We start from the raw sequence: 21,216 nt of genomic DNA, 5'->3' as shown, positions 1-21,216 counted from the left end.
TTTGAAAGTGGAACAACTTTCAAAAAAAGTGAAGATAATGAGAACAAAAGATAAAACGTGAATTAATGAATGAAACATTAATATTTGGGTGATGAACACTAGAACTACCGACATTAAATGATCGTTTATCGAAGAATGAAAACTAAAATGAAAAAGGAAATAAATAAATACTAAAGCATCAAGTAACATATAGAACTAATTTTTACTTCAACAAAATATGACATTTCCATAAAATCACGACAATAAAATTTTGTAACATAAAACGAGAAATCTGAAACCAGTCATTTTGACTGGTTGGTAATTCTAGTGTTAATATTATTTAAAAGATTACTTTGAAAGTGGTAAGTCGAAATTATTTTTAGCTGAATATATTATTTTGGTGAATTTTGGTAATGTAAATAGTAATGTGAAAAAGTACAAATTGTATAATATTCGTGGCATAACCTCAACAGGAGCTAGGTTCTATCTATGTATCATTGCTTCTATTAGCTTACAAGTTCTAGTTCAGTTTGTAATTAATACTCCACCAAGTTGACGCGGTACTTCAATATTGGTGCACAAAATCCCTTAACAATTTGCCTGTTATTTCAAAATTAATTAATTATTGAACGAAATATGGCTCAGAATTGTTTCGACGAAAATTGTGACTGTGATCTGAAAATGAAGGTAATAAGAAAATGAAAATAATTTTCTTGGTAATAATGACTCTCCAAAAGTCCTCATTTGCAAGGACTTTTATTATTTTGATAAAAGAAGAATACTGGAGTCAAGATTCGAAAACGAGGACTATTCGGATCAAAATAATTCAAAGAAATTAAGAAAAAGAATTCTCCACCGTTTTCTGAATTAAACGAATTAAAATGAATGCAAACAAAGCAAAATATTGACCAAAATTGAAAAATTTGAATCTCTGTATATTTTCAAATTTAAAATTCGTTAAATCAAAATTCAAATCTTCTCCCATAATTTCACGATTATTTCATGATTCCGCATCAATATTTTGTTTGAAACCTGAAACAATATTCTTGACATCGATTACAAAGAACCCTAATTTTCATACGTTCAGCAAAATTAATTAAAATTTATAATTTCGGACGATTTTAATATTTGTTAGATCTATGTAAAAATTCGAATGTCACTGGAATATGCGATAGCACTGGAAGCATTAAATTAATAACATATCATTTCACGAGGTTACATCATCTTTATTCCAATTCCAAGAACATAACCTTAAACTTAATCTTTCGAAAAAATTGATGACCTTGAAGTAAATTGATAAAAGAAAGAAAAGAGATAACTAGCACTAACAACAGACATAATACTAATATTTCCTGGTCATGATCCGGACATGAAAATCTATTAAACGTAATTGTATAGAGGGTGTACAATTGTATGCGATCTGTTAGAACATTTTCGGAATTGTACCAGAAATCATTTGAAATAAAATTGAAATCATTTGGAATAAAATTGAAATGTTTTCAAGAAGGGAATAATTTGATGTTCATTTTTTTAGGCAAGGTAGATGATTTGGATAAAGTTTGAAAACTTTCTTTTAAAGTTCCGAAAAACGCAAACGATCGCGCTGAAATTTTAACCAAAGCTCACGCTTGATTAGAGAAGAAAGTCTCTAAAAGAATTTTTAGCAACAAAGCTTCGTTTGTTTCTCAACCTTCAAAGTTTTTTTACAGTTCTTACTAAGTATATTCAAAAATATTGATTTTAGAGGAAAAAGTTTGAAATAAGAAATGAAGCCCATAATAAGCACTATAAATAAGGTTACGTACATTTTTGACATAAATCTATTATTTTAATTGTTATGACAAATATTATTAAATGTCATTTCCCAACTCATTCCCCAGCACCCTTTAAAGTTTTTAGCAGTTCTTACTAAATATATCCGAAAATATTGATTTTAGCGGAAAAAGTTTGAAACAAAAAATGAGGCTCATAATAAGCTCTATAAAGAAGGTTATATACATTTTTGACGTAAACCTATTATTTTGGCTGTTATGAACTAAAATAACATTGCGAGAAGTAAATTGACAATAGTGGCAATTAGTAACAGAGACAAAATCTCAAAAGAATTCAGTAAACTTTTTATTTAAATGTTTTTAAACTTGATGTTTGGCAACTCCAAAAATACCTTCGATTGCAAAGAGTTGGCGTTAAATTATTATATTATGCATTAACATTAAATTATGTATTATATTATTCATTAACATTGAATTATGTATTATATTATTCATTAACATTGAATTATGTATTACATTATGCATTAACATTGAATTACGTCGACTCTAAAATAATTTAACTTTTACTCGGAATATTTTCTGGTGGTAAAATCAATTTCTAAGATATTCTAAGGGTCAGACTCGATTGAAGCACACTGTATAGAATGGCAACTAAATAGAATCGTTAAATGTTTGTCTACGAGCACGTTGCAGTAAGGGAACGTCGTGATATCACGATGTGTTTGCCAGTTAAAGTCCGTGTTACTTTCCACACTACACTCGCCATTGTAAACAGATGATTAATCCGTTTGCGTACAATTTTCCATTCAAATCCGTCCCTATCAGACTTGTCAAATTATCTGACGAATACTCGTGACTGTTACGATCAATTGCATCAACAGATGTTTAGTTGTTTCGATAGATATCGTACTTTTGAATAATATTAACTCTAAAACATACCAAAACGATCGAACTATAATTTCGAACTATAATTTCGAACTATAATATACAATTTGTTAAGATTTATTTGTTAACATCATTTTAAATTTCAAATTAAGTCAACATTATGTCGGTAGGTTAAATAGATGGAATATTGGATTCGATAAAATAATCTCACTGGTACTCTGACTTATATTTGTTCAATTTTATCATTTAACCTATTGATTTTTACTGTAACTTCTAACCTAACCTAACTTAAATTGACACACAATATTATCATTCAAACAATTCATTTTTCTTTTATTTTCAAACATAACCTCCCTTAATTTGACCTAGAATATTATCATTCAACTTATTCATTTTTCTTTTAATTTCAAACCTGACCTAACTTAAATTGACGCACAATATTATCATTCAACCTATTCATTTTAATTTTAATTTCAAACATAACCTCACTTAATTTGACGTAAAACATTATCATTCACTCTACTTATTTTTCCCCAAACTTCAAAGCAAACATAACTTAATCTAGCATCTAATGTTACCCCACAATATACATATTCATATTTACCTACAAACAACCTAATTTATTTTCAAGCAAGAATAATTAAATTTGAATATACATTCATGAACTAGGTTAGATCAAAATAGGTTAAAGGTTTAAACGAGAACAAGTAGGTGGAAATGGAGGAAAGGCAATTCTTACTATTATCAGAAAATAAAATATTTAAAATAAGCAAATATTAATTATGTCTTACAACGTTGTATACTGGCTGATCGTAATTTAACTTAATTTATCTTTAAACAAGACTAAATAAATTTGAATGATAAATTCATGGACCGGGTTTAGATCAAAATAGGTTAAAAGTTTAAATAAGAAAAAGTGGAACAATGGCTATCATTATTATGATAAAACGTGAAATTATTATTTATGTCTTACAACGTTTTATCCAGAATCTTAATTTAACCAAATTTATCCTTAAACAGGAATAAATAAAAATGATTTTATGAACCAGAGATCAAAGTAGGTTAAAAAGCAATGCAATCCTTATTATTAGAAAATAGAATATTTAAAACAATTGTGATTTATAATTGCAACGTTTTAAACTGGGTGATCTTTTTTAAACACTATTTCTATTAAGAGTTGTCAAAAGATACCTTTCAAATTTCAGCTTAAAATTGTTCCCCAAGTTGAATCATTTCTCCACAATTTATTTTCTGACTTTTCACGCAATAGTTATTAAACTAATTCAGCGATTAATTCTTTCTTTCAATGACAATGGTTCTCATATTTTTCTTTTCTGATAAAAATGGCCTTTGTATACTTCGTTTTTAATATTCTTCTTTTTTTAAGTGGCCCTCCTATTGTTTTCTTTTGATCATAGTAATCCTACTATACTTCTTCTATACTTCTATTATACTTCTATTGAACTTCTTCCTTTTAATGACACTGGCTCTATTATTCTTCTTTTTTTTCAATGACAGTGGTTCACATATTCTTCTTTTTCTTACGACAATGGTCCTCCTATACTTCTCCTTTTAATATTCTTCTTTTTTGAGCGACTCTCCTATTTTTTATTTAATAACAATGATTCTATTATTTCTTCTTTCATGATACTTTTTCTTCTTTAAACGTTTATCCTATTCTTCTTTGTTAGTGACAGTAGTCGTATCATTCTTCGTTTTTTTAATGACACATTTCCATATTTTTCTTCTTTAATGACAATTATATTCTTTTTTTTTTAATATTCTTCTTTCTCAAATAGTCATTCTATTCATCTTTTTTAACGATAGTGATCCTACTATCATTATATTCTTCGTCCTTTTAATGCTAGCAGCTCTTACATTCTTCTCTTTTAATGTCAATAGTCCTCTTATTGCTTTTTCTTTAATATTCTCCTTTTCTAAGTGGTCCTAACATTCTTCTTTTTTAATGACGGTCCTCCTATTGTTCTTTGTTTAATATTCTTCTTTCTCAAGTGGTTCTCCTATTCTTCTTTTCTAATAACAGCAATCCTTCTATTCTTCCTACTTCTAACGACACTAGTTTACCATATTTTCTATTTTAATGTCAGTCCTTCTAATCTTCTTCGTAATATTCTTCTTCTTTTAAGTAATCCTACTCTTCATTTTTTATGTCAATGATCTAACTATTCTCCTGCCTTTGTAATGACAGTTCTCCTCTTTCTTCTTTTAATGTTCTTCCTTTTTAACTAGCCCTTATTCTTTATTAATAACAACCTCCTATTCTTCTATTTCAACGACAATAGTTTTTCTCTTTCTAAAATATAAATGGTTCTAATATTAATTCACCTGCAACCAATATTTGCATCTATAAAAAAATCAAATACAAACGCTTTAAATTCGAAAAGAAATGAAATCTCTTACACCTTATTAACACTATTTCTACCAAGAGTTGTCAAAAGACGCTTTTCAAATTTTAACTTAAAATTATTCTCCAAGTTGAATTATTTCTCCCCAATTAATTTTCTGACTTTTCATACAATAGTTGTTACATTAATTCAGCGATATCATTTTCTTCCAGCTCATTCTAGATCTAAAAATGTGCTTACGTTATACTTATTTTTACCATGAGGTTTTTTGACTTTTTAAGGATGTCATGTCAGTGCCTAGTTTTAAACCATTTTACATATAAATATCAACATCATTTTGCAGCATAATATCAATTACAATCAGATTAAAAAATTCTGATTTTAGTTGTATCGAAAATATAGGAGTTGCGGCATAACGTTGATATTCGCTTCTTGCCCGCCATCTTGCTTTTTAGTGTACAGCGCTATACGAGGTAGCTTGAAAAAACAATGGAATTGGCAACAATTGTTTTTGTGGCATCATCCCACATATCTTCTCTATCCATGTTGCCAATTTCGATTGAATCGGTCATACCATTTGGAAGTATTGCGTTATTTAGTGAACATGTGCAACTGCATTCTGCTGGAAAAATGTCTAACGTAAAAACCGAACAGCGAATAAACATCAAGTTTCTTGTAAAATTTGTTGAAATCTGTTGTAACATGTGATGAGACGTGAATTTTTACCTATGACCCAGAAAGTAAGCGCCAGTCGATGCAGTGGAAGTCTTCAGTATCCCCAAAACCCAAAAAAGCACGCATGTCAAAATCAAAATTCGACATTAATGGAATTGTAATGATTGAGTGGTTTCCCAGTGGTCAGACTGTTAACCAACACTATTACATTGAAGTACTAAAAAGACTTCGTGAAAAAATGAGGGAAAAAAGGCCACAGTTGTAGAGCGATGGATGGCTGTTGCACCAGGACAATGCATCCGCTCACACGGCACTCTCTGTCAAGCAGTTTCTGACCAGCAAAAATATTTCTGTGATGGGGCATCCTCCTTATTCACCTGATTTGACTCCATGCGATTTTTTTTTATTTCCTAAAATTAAATTTTGCTTAAAGGGAACCCATTTCACCTCAGTTGGAGAGGTTCAGGCAGAAACGGAGAATCTCCCGAAGGGACTTCCAAAAACCTCGTTCCAGAATTGTTACCAGCAATGGCAGCGCCGAATGCATAAGCGTGTGAATGCTGAAGGGGTCTACTTTGAAGGTGATAATGTCACGGAAAACTAATTCTGAAGATACAATGATTTATTGGACTAGTCCCGTTTCTTTTGGGTCACACCTTGTATATTTTGTAGATTGATGAAGTAAGCTAGAATGTACCACCTGATTAAATGGTCTCTAATCAAAACACATCAGTATAAATAAATATATTTCTCAAGTTATCTACATTTAACTGCTAATTTGAAATCCCAACAATTTTCGCAATTATTTGCATTGAAACAAACAGGTGCCAGAAGACATCTTTGAAATAGGTATACAAAAAATCGTGGTAGAAATAGTGTTAAGAATGCATGAATAAGTGTAGAAAAGAAAGAGATTATAACCACGATTATTCGACAACCCAGGCGAGTTGAATGGCGTTACAGTTTTCTGCGGACAATCAATTTATTTCAAGCCGCGTGATTAATTGTAGCACCGATAATGCGCTTATCTTTTTTCTTTCTTGAAACGGCTCGTTTTCCGTGCGTTCACCGTACAACGAATATCTAACGGTCTTAAATAAAATTCAATCTCTTCCTTCACTTCTTCTCGATACTCGTTTCAATTACAATTTCTTACATCCTCTTTTCCAAAGTGGTTGCACAGTTGATTTCGTATAGAAGAAATCTAATTTCGTTCTTTCGTCATCGTTCTCGAAGATTAAAACAACCACACAGGCGTGTTCGAGACGAGAGGGTCCCCGGAAGCTCCAGCTTCGAAATTCGAGGTCGATTTAATTCAGGGTCGTTCCTCGAAGGGACGCAGTATCCTGAATTTAGCAGTTTTTTCGCCGGCTCGGAGATAAATCGATTTATGGTGCTCCTGTGTCGCGTGCAATCATGATTTTTTCCTTTTTATTTTCCTACGCGCTTATCGGGCCAAGCGATTCTTTTTTTTCTCCCCCGTCTATGCCGTTTCGCTTCGTCTTTTTTCCCTTCGTGACTCGCTCGAACCGTGACGCTTTAATTACTGCATACCGGAAAAAAATAGATTAGTCGGAAGCTTGAAAGGCTAGGTTCGCGTTTTAAAATTTTCTGATAATTTCGGAGTGACCTTTCTTTAATAGCTACCCGGATAAGTAAATATTTAACGCCGTGCAAATGTGCAACGTCGTGCAAAACACCTTACACTTTCTTATTACGAAACCGATTATAAAACTTTGTATCGGGGGAACAAATTAAACGTCGAGGGTGCTTTTAAAAAGACGTTGAAGTTTCCAGGAATTTTTGTACACGTATAGTTAGGGTCATTCTGCGAAGTGGGGCAGGTTACTGTGCTTTTTTAAAAATACAAAATGTGATAGAAGAAATCGTATCGTATTATGTGCACTAACTTTTTATTATCTTATTTTTTATGTGGATGCACTCGCGGACTGCAATTGCACTTTCCATAATGCAAATCAATGAGAAGTAATCTACCATTTTCTTGTATTTTTATTTAATGCTATTTCTACCACGATTTTGTGTGTACCTATTTCAGAGATGTCTTTTGACACCTTTGAATTTGAACGCAAATAGTTGCAGAAACTATTAGGATTTCAAATTAGCAGTTAAATGTAGATAATTTGAGGAATATATTTATTCATACTGATGTGTTTTGGTCAGAGATTATTTAATCAGGTTGTACATTCTAGCTTAATTTATCAATCTACAAAGTATATAGCGGCGTACACCAAAATGCAACATAGCGGAAAACAAGCGAATATCAACGTTATGCCGCAACTCCTATATTTTCGATGCAACTAAAATCAGAATTTTTTAATCTGATTGTAATTGATATGATGCTGCAAAATGATGTTGATATTTATATGTAAAATGGTTTAAAATTAGGCACTGACATGACATCCTTAAAGAGTCAAAAAACCTCATGGTAAAAATAAGTATAACGTAAGCACATTTTTAGATCTAGAATGAGCTGGAAGAAAATGATATCGCTGAATTAATGTAACAACTATTGTATGAAAAGTCAGAAAATTAATTGAGGAGAAATAATTCAACTTGGAGAATAATTTTAAGTTAAAATTTGAAAGGTGCCTTTTGACAACTCCTGGTAGAAATAGTGTTAATAAGGTGTAAGAGATTTAATTTCTTTTCGAATTTAAAGCGTTTGTATTTGATTTTTTTATAGATGCAAATATTGGTTGCAGGTGAATTAATATTAGAACCATTTATATTTTAGAAAGCGAAAATCTGTTGTCGTTGAAATAGAAGAATAGGAGGTTGTTATTAATAAAGAATAAGGGCTAGTTAAAAAGGAAGAACATTAAAAGAAGAAAGAGGAGAACTGTCATTACAAAGGCAGGAGAATAGTTAGATCATTGACATAAAAAATGAAGAGTAGGATTACTTAAAAGAAGAAGAATATTACGAAGAAGATTAGAAGGACTGACATTAAAATAGAAAATATGGTAAACTAGTGTCGTTAGAAATAGGAAGAATAGAAGGATTGCTGTTATTAGAAAAAAAGAATAGGAGAACCACTTGAGAGAGAAGAATATTAAACAAAGAACAATAGGAGGATCGTTATTAAAAAAGAAGAATGGTAAGATCACTTAAAAAAGAAGAATATTAAAGAAAAAGCAATAGGAGGACTATTGACATTAGAAAAGAAGAATATGAGAGCTGCTATCATTCAAAGAACGAAGAATAGTAGGATCGCTATCATTAAGAAAGATGAATAGAATGACTACTTGAGAAAGAAAGTTATTACAAAAGGAAGAATATAATTGTCATTAAAGAAGAAAAATATGGAAACAGTGTCTTTAAAAAAATAAAGAATGATACGATTACTGTCACTAACAAAGAAGCATAGGAGAACCGCTTAAAGAAGAAAAAATATCATGAAAGAAGAAATAATAGGATCATTGTTATTAAAAAAGAAGAATAGGAGAGTCGTTCAAAAAAGAAGAATGTTAAAAAAAGAAGTAGAGGACCATTGTCATAAATAAAGAAGAATATGTGAACCATTGTTATTGCAAAAAAGAAGAACAATAAAGTCTCTGTCATTAAGAAAAAGAAGTATAGTAGGATTACTATGATAAAAAGAGAAGAATAGGAGGGTCATTCAAAAAAGAAGAATATGTGAACCACTGCCATTAAAAAAAAGTAGAATAACAGAGTCACTGCCATTAAAAGGATGAAGTACAGTAGAAGTATAGAAGAAGTATAGTAGAAGTACAGTAGAAATATAGTAAGATTGCTATGATTAAAAGAAAACAATAGTAAGACCACTTTAAAAAAACAAGAATATTAAAAAAGAAGTATACAAAAACCACTTTTATCAGAAAAGAAAAACATGAGAACCACTGTCATTGAAAGGAAGAAGAATATAAAGATTACTGTTATCAAAAGAAAGAAGAAGAAAGAAAGAAGGATATCAAAAAAGAAGAATAGAACGATTGTCATAAAAAAGAGGAATATAAGAACTACCATTAAAAGAACGGAGCATGAGAACCTCTTTACTACGACTGGTACATAAAAGCGAGCATTTCTCGAAAAGAATTTTAGAAAATTTATCAAAGAACCGGGAAAATCACAAAGCATGTGGATTATCAACTTACTATGTATAAAGTGATACCTCAAAGGTTAACTAAACAACGTTAAACCGAAGAAAAACATTGCTAGCCAAGGATAGGATAAATTTTACTTCTTTCTCTCAGTATTTTCCTTCCATTTCGTCCTGTGATCCTCGATTTGCATAAATTTCAGAAGCAATTTCAATTCTTCAAATATTTTTCGTTTATTGGACTAATACATAATAAAAGTAATTAAGAATCAGCGTTGCGAAAAAACGGATCACCTTTTTTGTAATCATAGATTTTAGCGAATTTAGAGATTTTACAGATTTTGTAAATTTTACTCATTTTTTAGGTCTACGAATCAAAAAAATTAATTTTGAATTTTTATTGAATTATAATTTAAATTTATAAATTAATAAATAAATTAGTAAACTAACAAATTTAAATTTATTCAATTTTATTAAATTAATTTTTAATAATAAACATTTATAATATTTATTAATATTATTAAATATTTTAAATTAATATTTATAATACATATTTTGTCATTTCCCTGTAACACGTTGATCTGTATCTTCTTGTAATAAATAATTCGCCATTTGCTTATAAATTACGTGTATTTCAAAATAGTCATTTCCGTAATGCATATTCTGTAAATATATTTTGTAAAGTAATCATTGTAGTATGTCCTTTTCTTTTTCAACTTTCAATATTGTAAAATTGGTATAAACACTTGAAAAGCCAATATTAATAATACACAGAAAATTGGCGAAAAATATATTTGTAATTATTAAAGGTTAACACGAAAATAAATTCGCTTGATTTAAATTTCCCGCCCGATTGTAGACCCAATTTAAAAGGACAGACTTTGCCGGACATCAAAGGACGCCGGAGTGCCGCCTCTTGTTGTACCTACTCTTTGTTGCAACTATGTAGAGAAGATGTGAAAAGAGTGCCTAGAGTGTCGCCTCTTTTGTACCTACTCTTTGTTATAACTATGTAGAAAGATGTGAAAAGAACGTGAAGGTAGAAAGTCCAGTATGAGTAATGAAGGTTAGTCGCAGATGAAAATTTGAATGGTGCAATTTAATCTAAAGTAAATATTTGGACATATAACAGTTTGATTTGCAGCAGAACATGAAGATCTTCCGGAAAAGAGAATGGAAACAGTTAAACGGACTCGCTGGTAAATTAATTTAATTAAAGTCGAATTGTGCGACAAGGTTCGTTTGCTGGACGAAGGTTAACGAGGTTCCTTCGACAATTCTGTGTCTTTTCCAGTCCATTGCGATGCAATTACACGTGGAAAGTTGAACGGGGCTCACCAGAGAATTGTCACGTTACAACGTTTCAGTTACCTTCGTAAAAAAGGAAAGAAGTCTCGTACACGAAAGCAGCATTACGGGAAAACGTGGTTATGTCAAAGGAAAAGGTCAAAGGAAATTTCTCTTCATCCTTTACGAGTGACTATCGTGTCGGTGAACTGTGAAAGTAAACAATTACGTGTTCTGGTTAATTGTAACACTAAGGGATGGTTTCTCAATCGTGGTTTAAACAGACAATTAAACTTCGGTCAAATTGAGATAAATTGCTTTTGTTTTAGGCATTCAAACGCGGCTTAAATGAAATGTCAGTAACTTGACTAATTTAGTAGATAGTCTAATTTGTAACTTGTAACTTGTAAAATAATTTAGTGATTAAATTAATTTGTATGCATTATGTGTTAATTTGTAATTTGTAATTCATTTAGTAATCACATTAACTTGTAAATTATCTAATTTGATAATTAGGTTAATTCAGTAATTACATTAACTTGCAATTTGTAACTAATTTTGTACTTAAATTAATTAAAAATTTGCAGCTAATTTAGTAACTAGATTAACTTGTAACTTATTACTCATTTAGTAATTAAATTAATTTATAACTTGTTACTAAATTAGAAACTGAATTAACATGTAACTTACAACTAATATAGTAATTAAATTAATTTACAATTTGTAACTAATTTAGTAACTAGATTAACTTATAACCTATAATTAATTTATTCATTAAATTAACTTGCAAATAATTTATTAACTAGATTGACTTGTAATTTATTAGTAACTTAATAAATAAGATAACTTGTAAATTCTAACTAACTTGGTAGTTAGATTAATTCGTAACTTGTAAATAATTTAGTAATTACGTTAATTTCTAACTTGTAACTAATTTAATAATTAAATTATATTTACCCTGTAAGTTGTTATTGTTAAAAAATGAAAATGTATTATTAATTTTCAAAATAATAATGAATAAATTATTATAACTAGTTTTGTACATTTATTTAATGATAATTAGACCGTCGTTTTTTATTCTTCACTGCATTTCAAATTGAATTTTCTATTGAGATATGATAAAACAAACAGGGAGCAGTGTTTAAGCTTTAATATAGGAATTTTAATAAATAAATTCTACAAATTAAAGTTAAATGAAGTTTTAAATGTTTTTGAAAAATCTGTCCTAAATTTTGTAGAAAAAAGTTAAATTTGAGGTTATGTAAAGACATTCAATTATTTGATTGTATAATTAAGTAAATACAATAAAAATATTTACAAATATTCAAATTAAATTTGATTAAATATAATTTATTCTAAATTGTAATTTATTATGAAAGATATCAAAAACTAAATGATAATTGAACATAATAGAGCTGTTCCACCTCGTAATTTATACGAGATCATTCTGGCTTAATATGATTAGATTTGTTAAAATTAAATTATCAGGGTTAATTAAAATCTTGAAATTTCAAGAATACTACATCAAAATAAGGATTAAATAGAATTTTAATTAAATTACTATTTCTAAAGGATTCATAGTTTCATGAACGTGGAGGAATATATGGGGGACAATTTGGAAACAAAATGGCTGACTCGCCACTTCACCTGTTTTAACAAAATGGCGATATTAAGACAATCAACTGTAATGTTCAATTCGATATTATTCTACTATTTCATTACTTCATTGTACTATTATTATAGTGTTTGATTATTTTATTCTGCTGTTATAATGTTATATTATTATTTTTTATATATTATTCTTTATTCCACTATTCTAGCTATTCTATTTTTATTCAATGTTACTATTTTACTATTCCATTTAGACAAATAACCTTTTTTACACTTAAAATAGAGAAATAACTAATGCAATTAATAATTGTTAATGCAAATGTGTATTAACACACATAATAGTTTACGTGTTAACTAAAAATATAAAAAATGCTGAAAACTGTGAGTTGCCCCAATTTTTAAATCAAAATTTGCAACGCAAAATTCAAACTTGGTTAAAATTAAATTTCAACCCGTTTAATCTTACATTTGAACGCGTATAATATTAAATTCGAACATTCAATATTAAAATCCAATATTTTATATTAAAATTGAACATTTAACATTAAATTGGTGCGTTAATATTAAATTCATACATTTAATGTGATATTTGACTATTTAATATTAAGTTCAAACATTTAATATTAATTTCATGCATTTAATTACTGATTTAAGCACATGACAAAAATTGAATTCTTTAAGAAAATTTTATTTTGAAATATGAAATTTTTTAATTACCACTTAATATAAAATTAAGAATTCCATATTAAAATCGACCATTCAAGTTTACATGAAACAATTACTACTACAAATTATAACTACTACTTCAAACAAATACTGCTATATAAATATAACCAATACTACTATAAACCATTTATATTACTACTACAAACAAATACAATTTAACATGGAATGTGAATGTGTCAACACCAAATTCCAACAAAACTCCCACGAAAATAAGTCATTCCAACCGATACCGTTCGAACCGGAACAAAAGCGTGCAACGATCGTAATCGAAATCACGAAGAAAACCGATGACGAATGAATGACGAACAAAATGTCCAAGTATCGTTCCTCCAAACAGATCACAAAAGGTACATATCTAATCGTTTAGGTAAACGTTCAAGGAGAGTTCCTGATGGTCCGCATGAGTACGTGTGTGTCTAATATCCCAGTGATTCTCTCGTTGTTTCCCTCGGTTCTTTCAGTGGCTCGAGATCTGTCTCGTTATCTCAGTGTCAGCGTGATGAATAGAGTACACAAGAACCGCGTATGCCAATGTCCAGCAGCCATGGGGACAAACTGATGACGGTACCGAAAGTGGGGGCCCACGAGAGCATAAAAGCAGCCACGAAGAAAAGCATCGGTGCTTTTGTGGTGTTTCGCTCGTGGCCGCATCGTGTCCCAGCTGATATATTTATTGTGCGACAAGTGTTTCAAGAAAAACCCAAGACTTCTACGAGGTCGTCATGGGGCATCCACCTCGACTGTCGGGGACCACCCTCGCATGTCTTCTACTACTTCTTGCCACGGCTCATGCCGCCAGTAAGTACCTTATTTTATTTTCGTTCATTTAGGCTCCTTTTGGCTCAGACTCTTTCTCCATTTGGGATCCTTCTGATTTGTTTAGGATAGTAGGATACTTTTATTCTCTTTTGGACCTCTTTGCTTCATTTAGACTTCTGGACCATCTAGACTCTGATCCATTTGGGATCCTTTTGATTTAGAGTAGTTCAGCTTCATGTAGGATACTTTTGCTCTGTGTAGGACTTCTTTGGTTCGTTTAGGAACACTTTGGTTCATTACAGCTCTGGTCTATCTAGACTCTTTCTGATCCCTTTGAGATCCTTTTGCTATTCATTAAGGGTAGTTTTGCTTCACGTAGATATTTTTTAGTCTGCTTAGGATCTCTTTGGTTTATTTAGGAACATTTTGGTTCATTTAGAGCTCAGGTCCATCTAGACTGTTTCTGATTTATTTGGGATCTTTTTGCTATTCATTCAGAGTAGTTTTGCTTCGCGTAGATGATTTTAGTCTACTTAGGACCTCTTTGGTTCGTTTGGGAACATTTTGGTTCATTTAGAGCTCTGGTCCATCTAGGCTATTTCTGACCTATTTGCGATCCTTTTGAGATTCATTTAGGGTAATTCTGCTTCATGTAGGATACTTCTTATCCATTTACGATCTATTTGGTTCGTATAAAATCCTACTAACTTAGAGTTCTTTTGGATCATCTCTTTCTGGTTCATTTAATGTCCTTTTGATACAAGGTGGCTCTGCTTCATATAGTAAACTTTCATCCGTTTAGGATACTTTTGATTCATTTAAAATGCCTTTGCTTTATAATCTGTTTACGATCATTTTGCGACATTTCCTCCATTTAGAATCTATTTTGAATCCGTTTGATCCGTTTCCATTTTTTTTAATTTACTTAGGACCTTTTTAGTCCACCGAGTATGCATTCAAGCTCCTTTCGGCACACTTCAAGTCATTTTGATACATCAAGGATTTTTTCAACCACTTAGCATCCATTGAGAGTTCTTTCTGTCCATTTCTAGTCGTTTTGGTTCATCATTCTTCTGGTCCATTTAGAATTTACTCTAGGATGTTTTGATACATTTCAAGTCGTTTTGATTCATCAAGGACCTCTTCGAATCCAGTTAGGATAAGTTTAGAGTCCTTCTGGGGTATTTCCAGACGTTTCGGTTTATTTAAGTCCTTATTGGTTCACTTAGAATCCGTTCAAGTTTATTTAGGATCTTCTTGGTCCGTTTAGAATTCATTTAGGATCCCAGTCCCATTTCCAAGTGACCGGTGCATTTAAGATACCTTTCATCCGATTTGAACCCTTTTAGTTCATTTAGGATCTTTTTGGTTCACTTAGGATCTCTTTGAACCATTTAAAATTCGTTTAGGGTTTGCTTTCTACACTTAGAGTCCATTTAAAATTCTACTTAGAATCTTTTTGTTCTACTTTGATTCCACTTGGCCAACATAATCTTCTGTGGTCCTTTCAGGACATTTTAACTTCATTTAGTGTTGTCTTACGCCATTTAAAGTCTGTTTGGTACATTTAGGGATATTTTGGTTCACATAGAGTCTGGATTTAACATCCTTATGATCCACTTACCTTCAGGATCAGTTAGAATTCATTTAAGATCCGTTTACTTAAATTACAATGTATTTATGGTCCTTTTGATTCAATTATGCATTTAGGGTTCATGTTTCATTTTTATTAGTCTCCTTTTTATTCATTTAGAGTCCTTTGCATTTAAAGTCCGATGCATTTAAAATTTCAATTCTTTTAAATTGTTTAGGTTCTTTTTAGTCCGTTTGGAATCCATTTAGGATCGATTTATAGTGCTTTTGATCTTATGGCTCAGTTAAAATATTTTGAAACAATATAGAGTCCTTACGATCCGTTTAAAGTTTGTTTAATTTGTTTACGATCTTTTTGATTCAGTTAGCTCTTCACATTTAAGGTTATTTTAGAAGTGAAATTTAACCATTTAGTAAACGTAATCTCCATATCGCAATACTACACGGAATATTTAATATTCTAGATCTAAATCATAACCTTGTAAGGATTCAACGTATTAATATTTCATTTTTATTTAAATATTAACTGTAGAATGTTCATTTTTGAATCATACTTTCTAATGTGTTAATAAAACGCTGAATGCTAATATTAATATATTCATTTGTAAATTATATACATTTATTTGTCAATTTCATAATCATTCATCAAAATAATATAAATAACATAGTTTAAATTAATTATATAACGCAATATTATACTAACTTACATATGTATCACTAAATAACTCGCTAAACATTTAATAATCGTGCTTTGGAAGGAAATGTGGATAAATGAAGTACAGCATTAATTTATTTATATATTTATTTATACGCATGTTATACATATGTTAAAACTATATTTTTAATAAATGCGTACTTAAATAACGGTTAAGTTATTTAGCAAACCTATAAATAACGGTAATAAATAACGAAATATTATGTTAAGTCACTTGCAGATAATATGATCTCCGCTGAATTTATAATCGCATCACTCAACTTTCATTTTAAACACAAAATAATTAATTAGTTTCCATCATGTAAATGTAACAGAATAAATGAATATTCATCGAGCGATTTTATAATCATACTCTTCAACAATCGTTGTGAATATAAAATAACCAGTTTCCATCACGGAATTATAACTAGTTACGTAAAATTAGTTTCAAAGTTGCAAATACCAAATTTAGAAATTTCCGTATATTTCTGCGACAAGTTGAACAACAATCCTTTGTTTACGACATATATTACAAATGTCCTTAACAGCATTTCTGCAAAGGCACTCTGTTTTTAATATTAAAAATCTGTCAATTTATTTCAACAAAACTCGCGAAGTTGATAAATAAGAAATATAATACATCTTTGAAGAAAGTTTTATGAATTATTTCTGTGGGCGACCTTTTCTCATTTCTGCGAACCTTCCAGAGTGTGACCTTCTTATTCGGGAAAATATTTTTTCGTGGGGAGAAAAAAGAGCTGAAGGATAGAATATTCTTATTCTCCGGAGACACTTGCGGGTGTTCGCATGTATTAGGGTAATAGCATAATAAAATTTCGCGGAATTTAGAGATATCTCAAAAACATTCGAGTCTCCATTTTCTTTTTCTCTTTCGCGCAGAATTAAAAGCGCGTGTTATTTTTTCGTTGAAAAAAATAAACGAACCAATTCGTTGAAAAAACAAAATGGACTGATTCGTCGAAAAAACGAACCGTTGGAAAAAAATAAACCTTCGATAAGAAATCGAAGACAAGAAAATTGTTCGATTCTCCAATTACATGACTTGCGAAATAATTTGCGAGAAGTTTCGTAACTCTTATCTCGTTTAAAGATTAACGACATTCGCTAACTTCTTCTCTTTAACAAAAGCGCTGACAGCGAAAGAAGAGTAATGGAATTTTAAAAGAGTCCGAGATTCTTAACTTTCATCGACTTCTGCGAACGTAGTTATGACATCAAACGAATCTGAATAAAAGTGATTCCCTGTTTCCCTCGTTTGACAATTGAATCTGCTTTAATGAGTTGTTCACAAATATTCGAGGTCTATTCAAATGAGGAAATTAGCGAAACGTTGGAAAGTATTTAGATTATTTTTGTAAATTTACGAACATATTTTGTTCTTTCAAAAAAAACGTTTACGAAATTCACGAAAACTTTCATGTTAACAAAATTTGTTATGAATTATGGGAAAGACTATATATGAAATATAAAATATAAAGTACATAATATAAAATATAAAATATAAAGTACATAATATAAAATATAAAATGTAAAATATAAAATATTAAATATAAATTGTAAAAAAGTTGGGAAAAATATGATGCACAGCACATTGTAATAATTTAAGAACGATTGCAAAATATATTTAAATTGTACACGATATCACAATAGTCCACACTAATGACTTATATCTTATTGTTAGATCGCTCGATTAGCTCGCCTATTTATACCATTGACTCTCTCACGCGCATGCGCACTCATAAAAAAAATGGACTCCTCAAACCTTGTACCGAAATTATATTTGTACAAGAGAATTATGACCAAAAATTTGGAGAAAATTCAGTTATTTCCCTGACATTCAGTAAGAAACTTGTTAAAGCCAATTGTTCAAAAATTGAAGGAAATTTCAATAAATTAATTTCGACAATTATTCAAATTTATTCGAGAAAATAATTGCTAAAGAATAGAAAATAATTTAATCGATTTGATAAATATAAAAATTTAATTTAGACAAGAAAAGTTCTAACAAATTGAAAAATTGAACTGTAAGAAATTACAAATAACCAAATTTTGTTTGTCAGACTGTTCAAAAATAAATTGAAAGCTAATTAATTAGAAGAAATCAATAATACTTACTTTCACATACTATAGTAATTGTGACACTAGCGCAGAAAATCAGAATTTGTTTGGAAAAATGAAGTTGCCATTCAAAATTGTCCTTACACAATATTAATCATATAATAATTTTTAATTTTTTGTTTTAATCACTTTAACCACTATAAAATTGTTTTTTCACAGCAATCTCGTTAAAAGTGCTATTTTTTATTTTCAATCGCTTTAAAATTATTACTTCATACCAATTATTTTAAAATCGCTATTTTTCACATTCAATCGCTTTAACTCTTAACGCTGAGTATAAAACGACCTCAGCCAATTTAGCTTCAATTTTTGTAAATTAACGAATATATTTTGTTCTTTCAAAAAAAATGTTTGCGAAATTCACGAAAACTTTCATGTTAACAAAATTTGTTATGAATTGTGGGAAAGACTATATATGAAATATAAAATATAAAGTACATCATATAAAATATAAAATGTACATAATTTTAGCCACTTTAATACCTTTTTTGAAACAAAAAATAATAAACAATAAATAGTAAAAAATAGTGTCTTTACTGTCAAAATATTAAAATAAAAAAAAGTTTTGAATTTTTCTGTGAAAATCATTTTTTCAATTCTTTGACGTTTACGTAAATTTTTTTTTCATATTCAACGTTTAAATTTATTGAAATCAGCTGAGAAATATGTTGAAACTACTTTCAGAGATTATTAATAATTTTTTTTAATTTAAAATAATGGTTTGCTTCTTAGGGCAGCTCATTAAGGGTTAAAAATAATTTTCCACATCACTGTAAAATTCAATCACTCCAATTATTGCGCAATACCAAAATCAACACAGAATTTTAAACAATTTCTAGACCATGATTTCTAGACAATTAAAGGTCCACGGCAAAATTCATTCTACAAAATAAACTTCCTTCTATCAAACTCAATTCTACCGAATTCTGCGAAATCAAAAATGTTTCAGAAAAGTATTCATATATGGACCAACCACATCCTACAAATATTTATTTTACCTTGCACTATAAAATCAATAAATCTCTCAACTGGTACATGACCTGTGTACAAACATCGAAATGTCAAACCGAGTCACCTTGACCCCCAACATAATGAAACAAAGCATGATACTGAGGTAGTCCTAAATGAAACTGGATTTTCGTCGAACAACCTTTCTTCCTTTTTAATGAAAAAAAACGACGGTGACGACACCATCGAGAAAACTTCACACTCGATCTGGAAAGTTTGCCAGAGCGGGCAAGAACGCAGGCTATATATTTTTAACGGGGCTGATAAATTGAATTTTACAGGAGAAAAGCATCGAGCGTAGCTGAACGGGATGAGAAATAACCCCACGCAACAACAAATTTTCCTTCAAGTTTGTTCAGGCTGTGTAAAATGCATGGAACTACCCCTTTCGCAGTCTCCCAGGGATTCTGTGTGTGGACCAAGTAAATAACTTCCACCCCCGCGGATACGTATGCCGCATAAAAGTTTTCGTTATATCGCCTTCTCTGTCAAGAGGTCAACGAGATACTCGTTGTCGATCGATGGAGAAATAAATAACAAGTGTTTATTAAACGGTTTGATGACCGGTATCGCGTTGTCGTGATTTTGATACGTTCTCATATTTAACTCTGTTTACCGTGTTATATAATAGCTTCAGGCGAAAAAATTGATTATTTTCTGACGTACTTACGTTAATTCGGTAATCTGCTTTTCGATACGAAATGTAAAGGAGTTATTGAATGATTTCTTATTTAACGAATTACGAAACCCGTGGAGATGTATATTTTTAATCGGGGTTTGTTTATTCGTGTTTTTGCTGTGGAAGAAATTTGATAATTTTGAGTAAATTTTGAGGTTAGCAATTTAGAGTTTTATAGGGTGATGTGTTTTTTATACAAAGTTTAATTGGAATGAAATTTAAATGGTTTAATAGAATTTATATAATTAATATTATATACAATGTAATGTTATAATATTAATTAGTAAATAATGTATAATTAGTGTGGGCAAAACCATTTTAGCTACTTGATTTCACAATGTATATAATCATTGAAATACTTTTTAGAAGAAATATTGTCTGTATAAATATTTTGGGAGAAAATATATCTCTATAAAAATTGCTTAATAGGACAATTTTCCTTGTAATATGTTCGAAGAGTAATACTTTCCTTACAATTGTTCTTAAAAAGCTATATTTTAAACATTTTTTTTGAAAGGTATATCTTCCCTACAATAACTTTTCATAAGGTATATTCTTCTTATACTTATGTACTTTCAAAAAGAAAAGCTATATTCTTAATTAAAAAAAAAATATTTTGCTATATTTATGCACCAGAATAATATTTCACATTTATTAAAAAGTATTTTCATTACATTTACTAAAAGAAATATTGTTCCTATGAATGTTGTATAAATACCACCATTTTCCCTATAAATACTTACTGAAGTGAATATTTCTCTGTAATATTTTTCAAAGGATGAATTTACACTATATTTCTCCTATAAATATTTTTCAAATGAAATGTTCTTCCTATATTTTTCTCAGGAGTATTTTCCCTATAATATTTTACAAGAAAAATATTTACCTCTTAAATATTTTCCAAATGGAATATTATGCCTTTGAATATTTCCCACATAGAATTTTATCATTCTAAATATTTT

At 29.8% G+C, this 21,216-nt stretch overlaps 2 protein-coding genes across 4 annotated transcripts in view; both read left to right on the top strand.

Moving 5' to 3' along the window:
- Positions 1–10,380: 10,380 nt before the first annotated feature.
- Positions 10,381–11,510, top strand: LOC105663497 (uncharacterized). 3 transcript variants are annotated; one of them, XM_076540226.1, is made up of 3 exons: positions 10,381–10,824; positions 10,891–10,957; positions 11,053–11,510. In XM_076540226.1, the coding sequence occupies exons 1-3, from the start codon at positions 10,819–10,821 to the stop codon at positions 11,391–11,393; spliced, it is 414 nt and encodes a 137-aa protein (XP_076396341.1). In that variant the 5' UTR covers positions 10,381–10,818; the 3' UTR covers positions 11,394–11,510. The 3 variants fall into 3 exon arrangements, with proteins under 3 accessions (XP_076396341.1, XP_076396342.1, XP_012148155.1); XM_076540227.1 differs by having other exon boundaries at positions 10,382–10,824; positions 10,906–10,957; XM_012292765.2 differs by having other exon boundaries at positions 10,384–10,824; positions 10,903–10,957.
- A 2,483-nt stretch (positions 11,511–13,993) lies between these two features.
- Positions 13,994–21,216, top strand: part of apolpp (retinoid- and fatty-acid binding glycoprotein apolipophorin) — a 57,262-nt gene continuing 50,039 nt past the window's right edge. Inside the window, exon 1 of the mRNA XM_012292766.2 lies at positions 13,994–14,180. Within this exon, the coding sequence (XP_012148156.2) occupies positions 14,105–14,180 (76 nt within the window). The 5' untranslated portion in view covers positions 13,994–14,104. The remainder of the gene's footprint in view (positions 14,181–21,216) is intronic.

The sequence above is a fragment of the Megachile rotundata genome, chromosome 15 (genome assembly GCF_050947335.1).
Source record: "Megachile rotundata isolate GNS110a chromosome 15, iyMegRotu1, whole genome shotgun sequence".
NCBI classification, from domain to species: Eukaryota; Metazoa; Arthropoda; class Insecta; order Hymenoptera; family Megachilidae; genus Megachile; species Megachile rotundata.
Note: the sequence above shows the minus strand (reverse complement) of the source record. Positions and strands in the feature narration are given on the sequence as shown.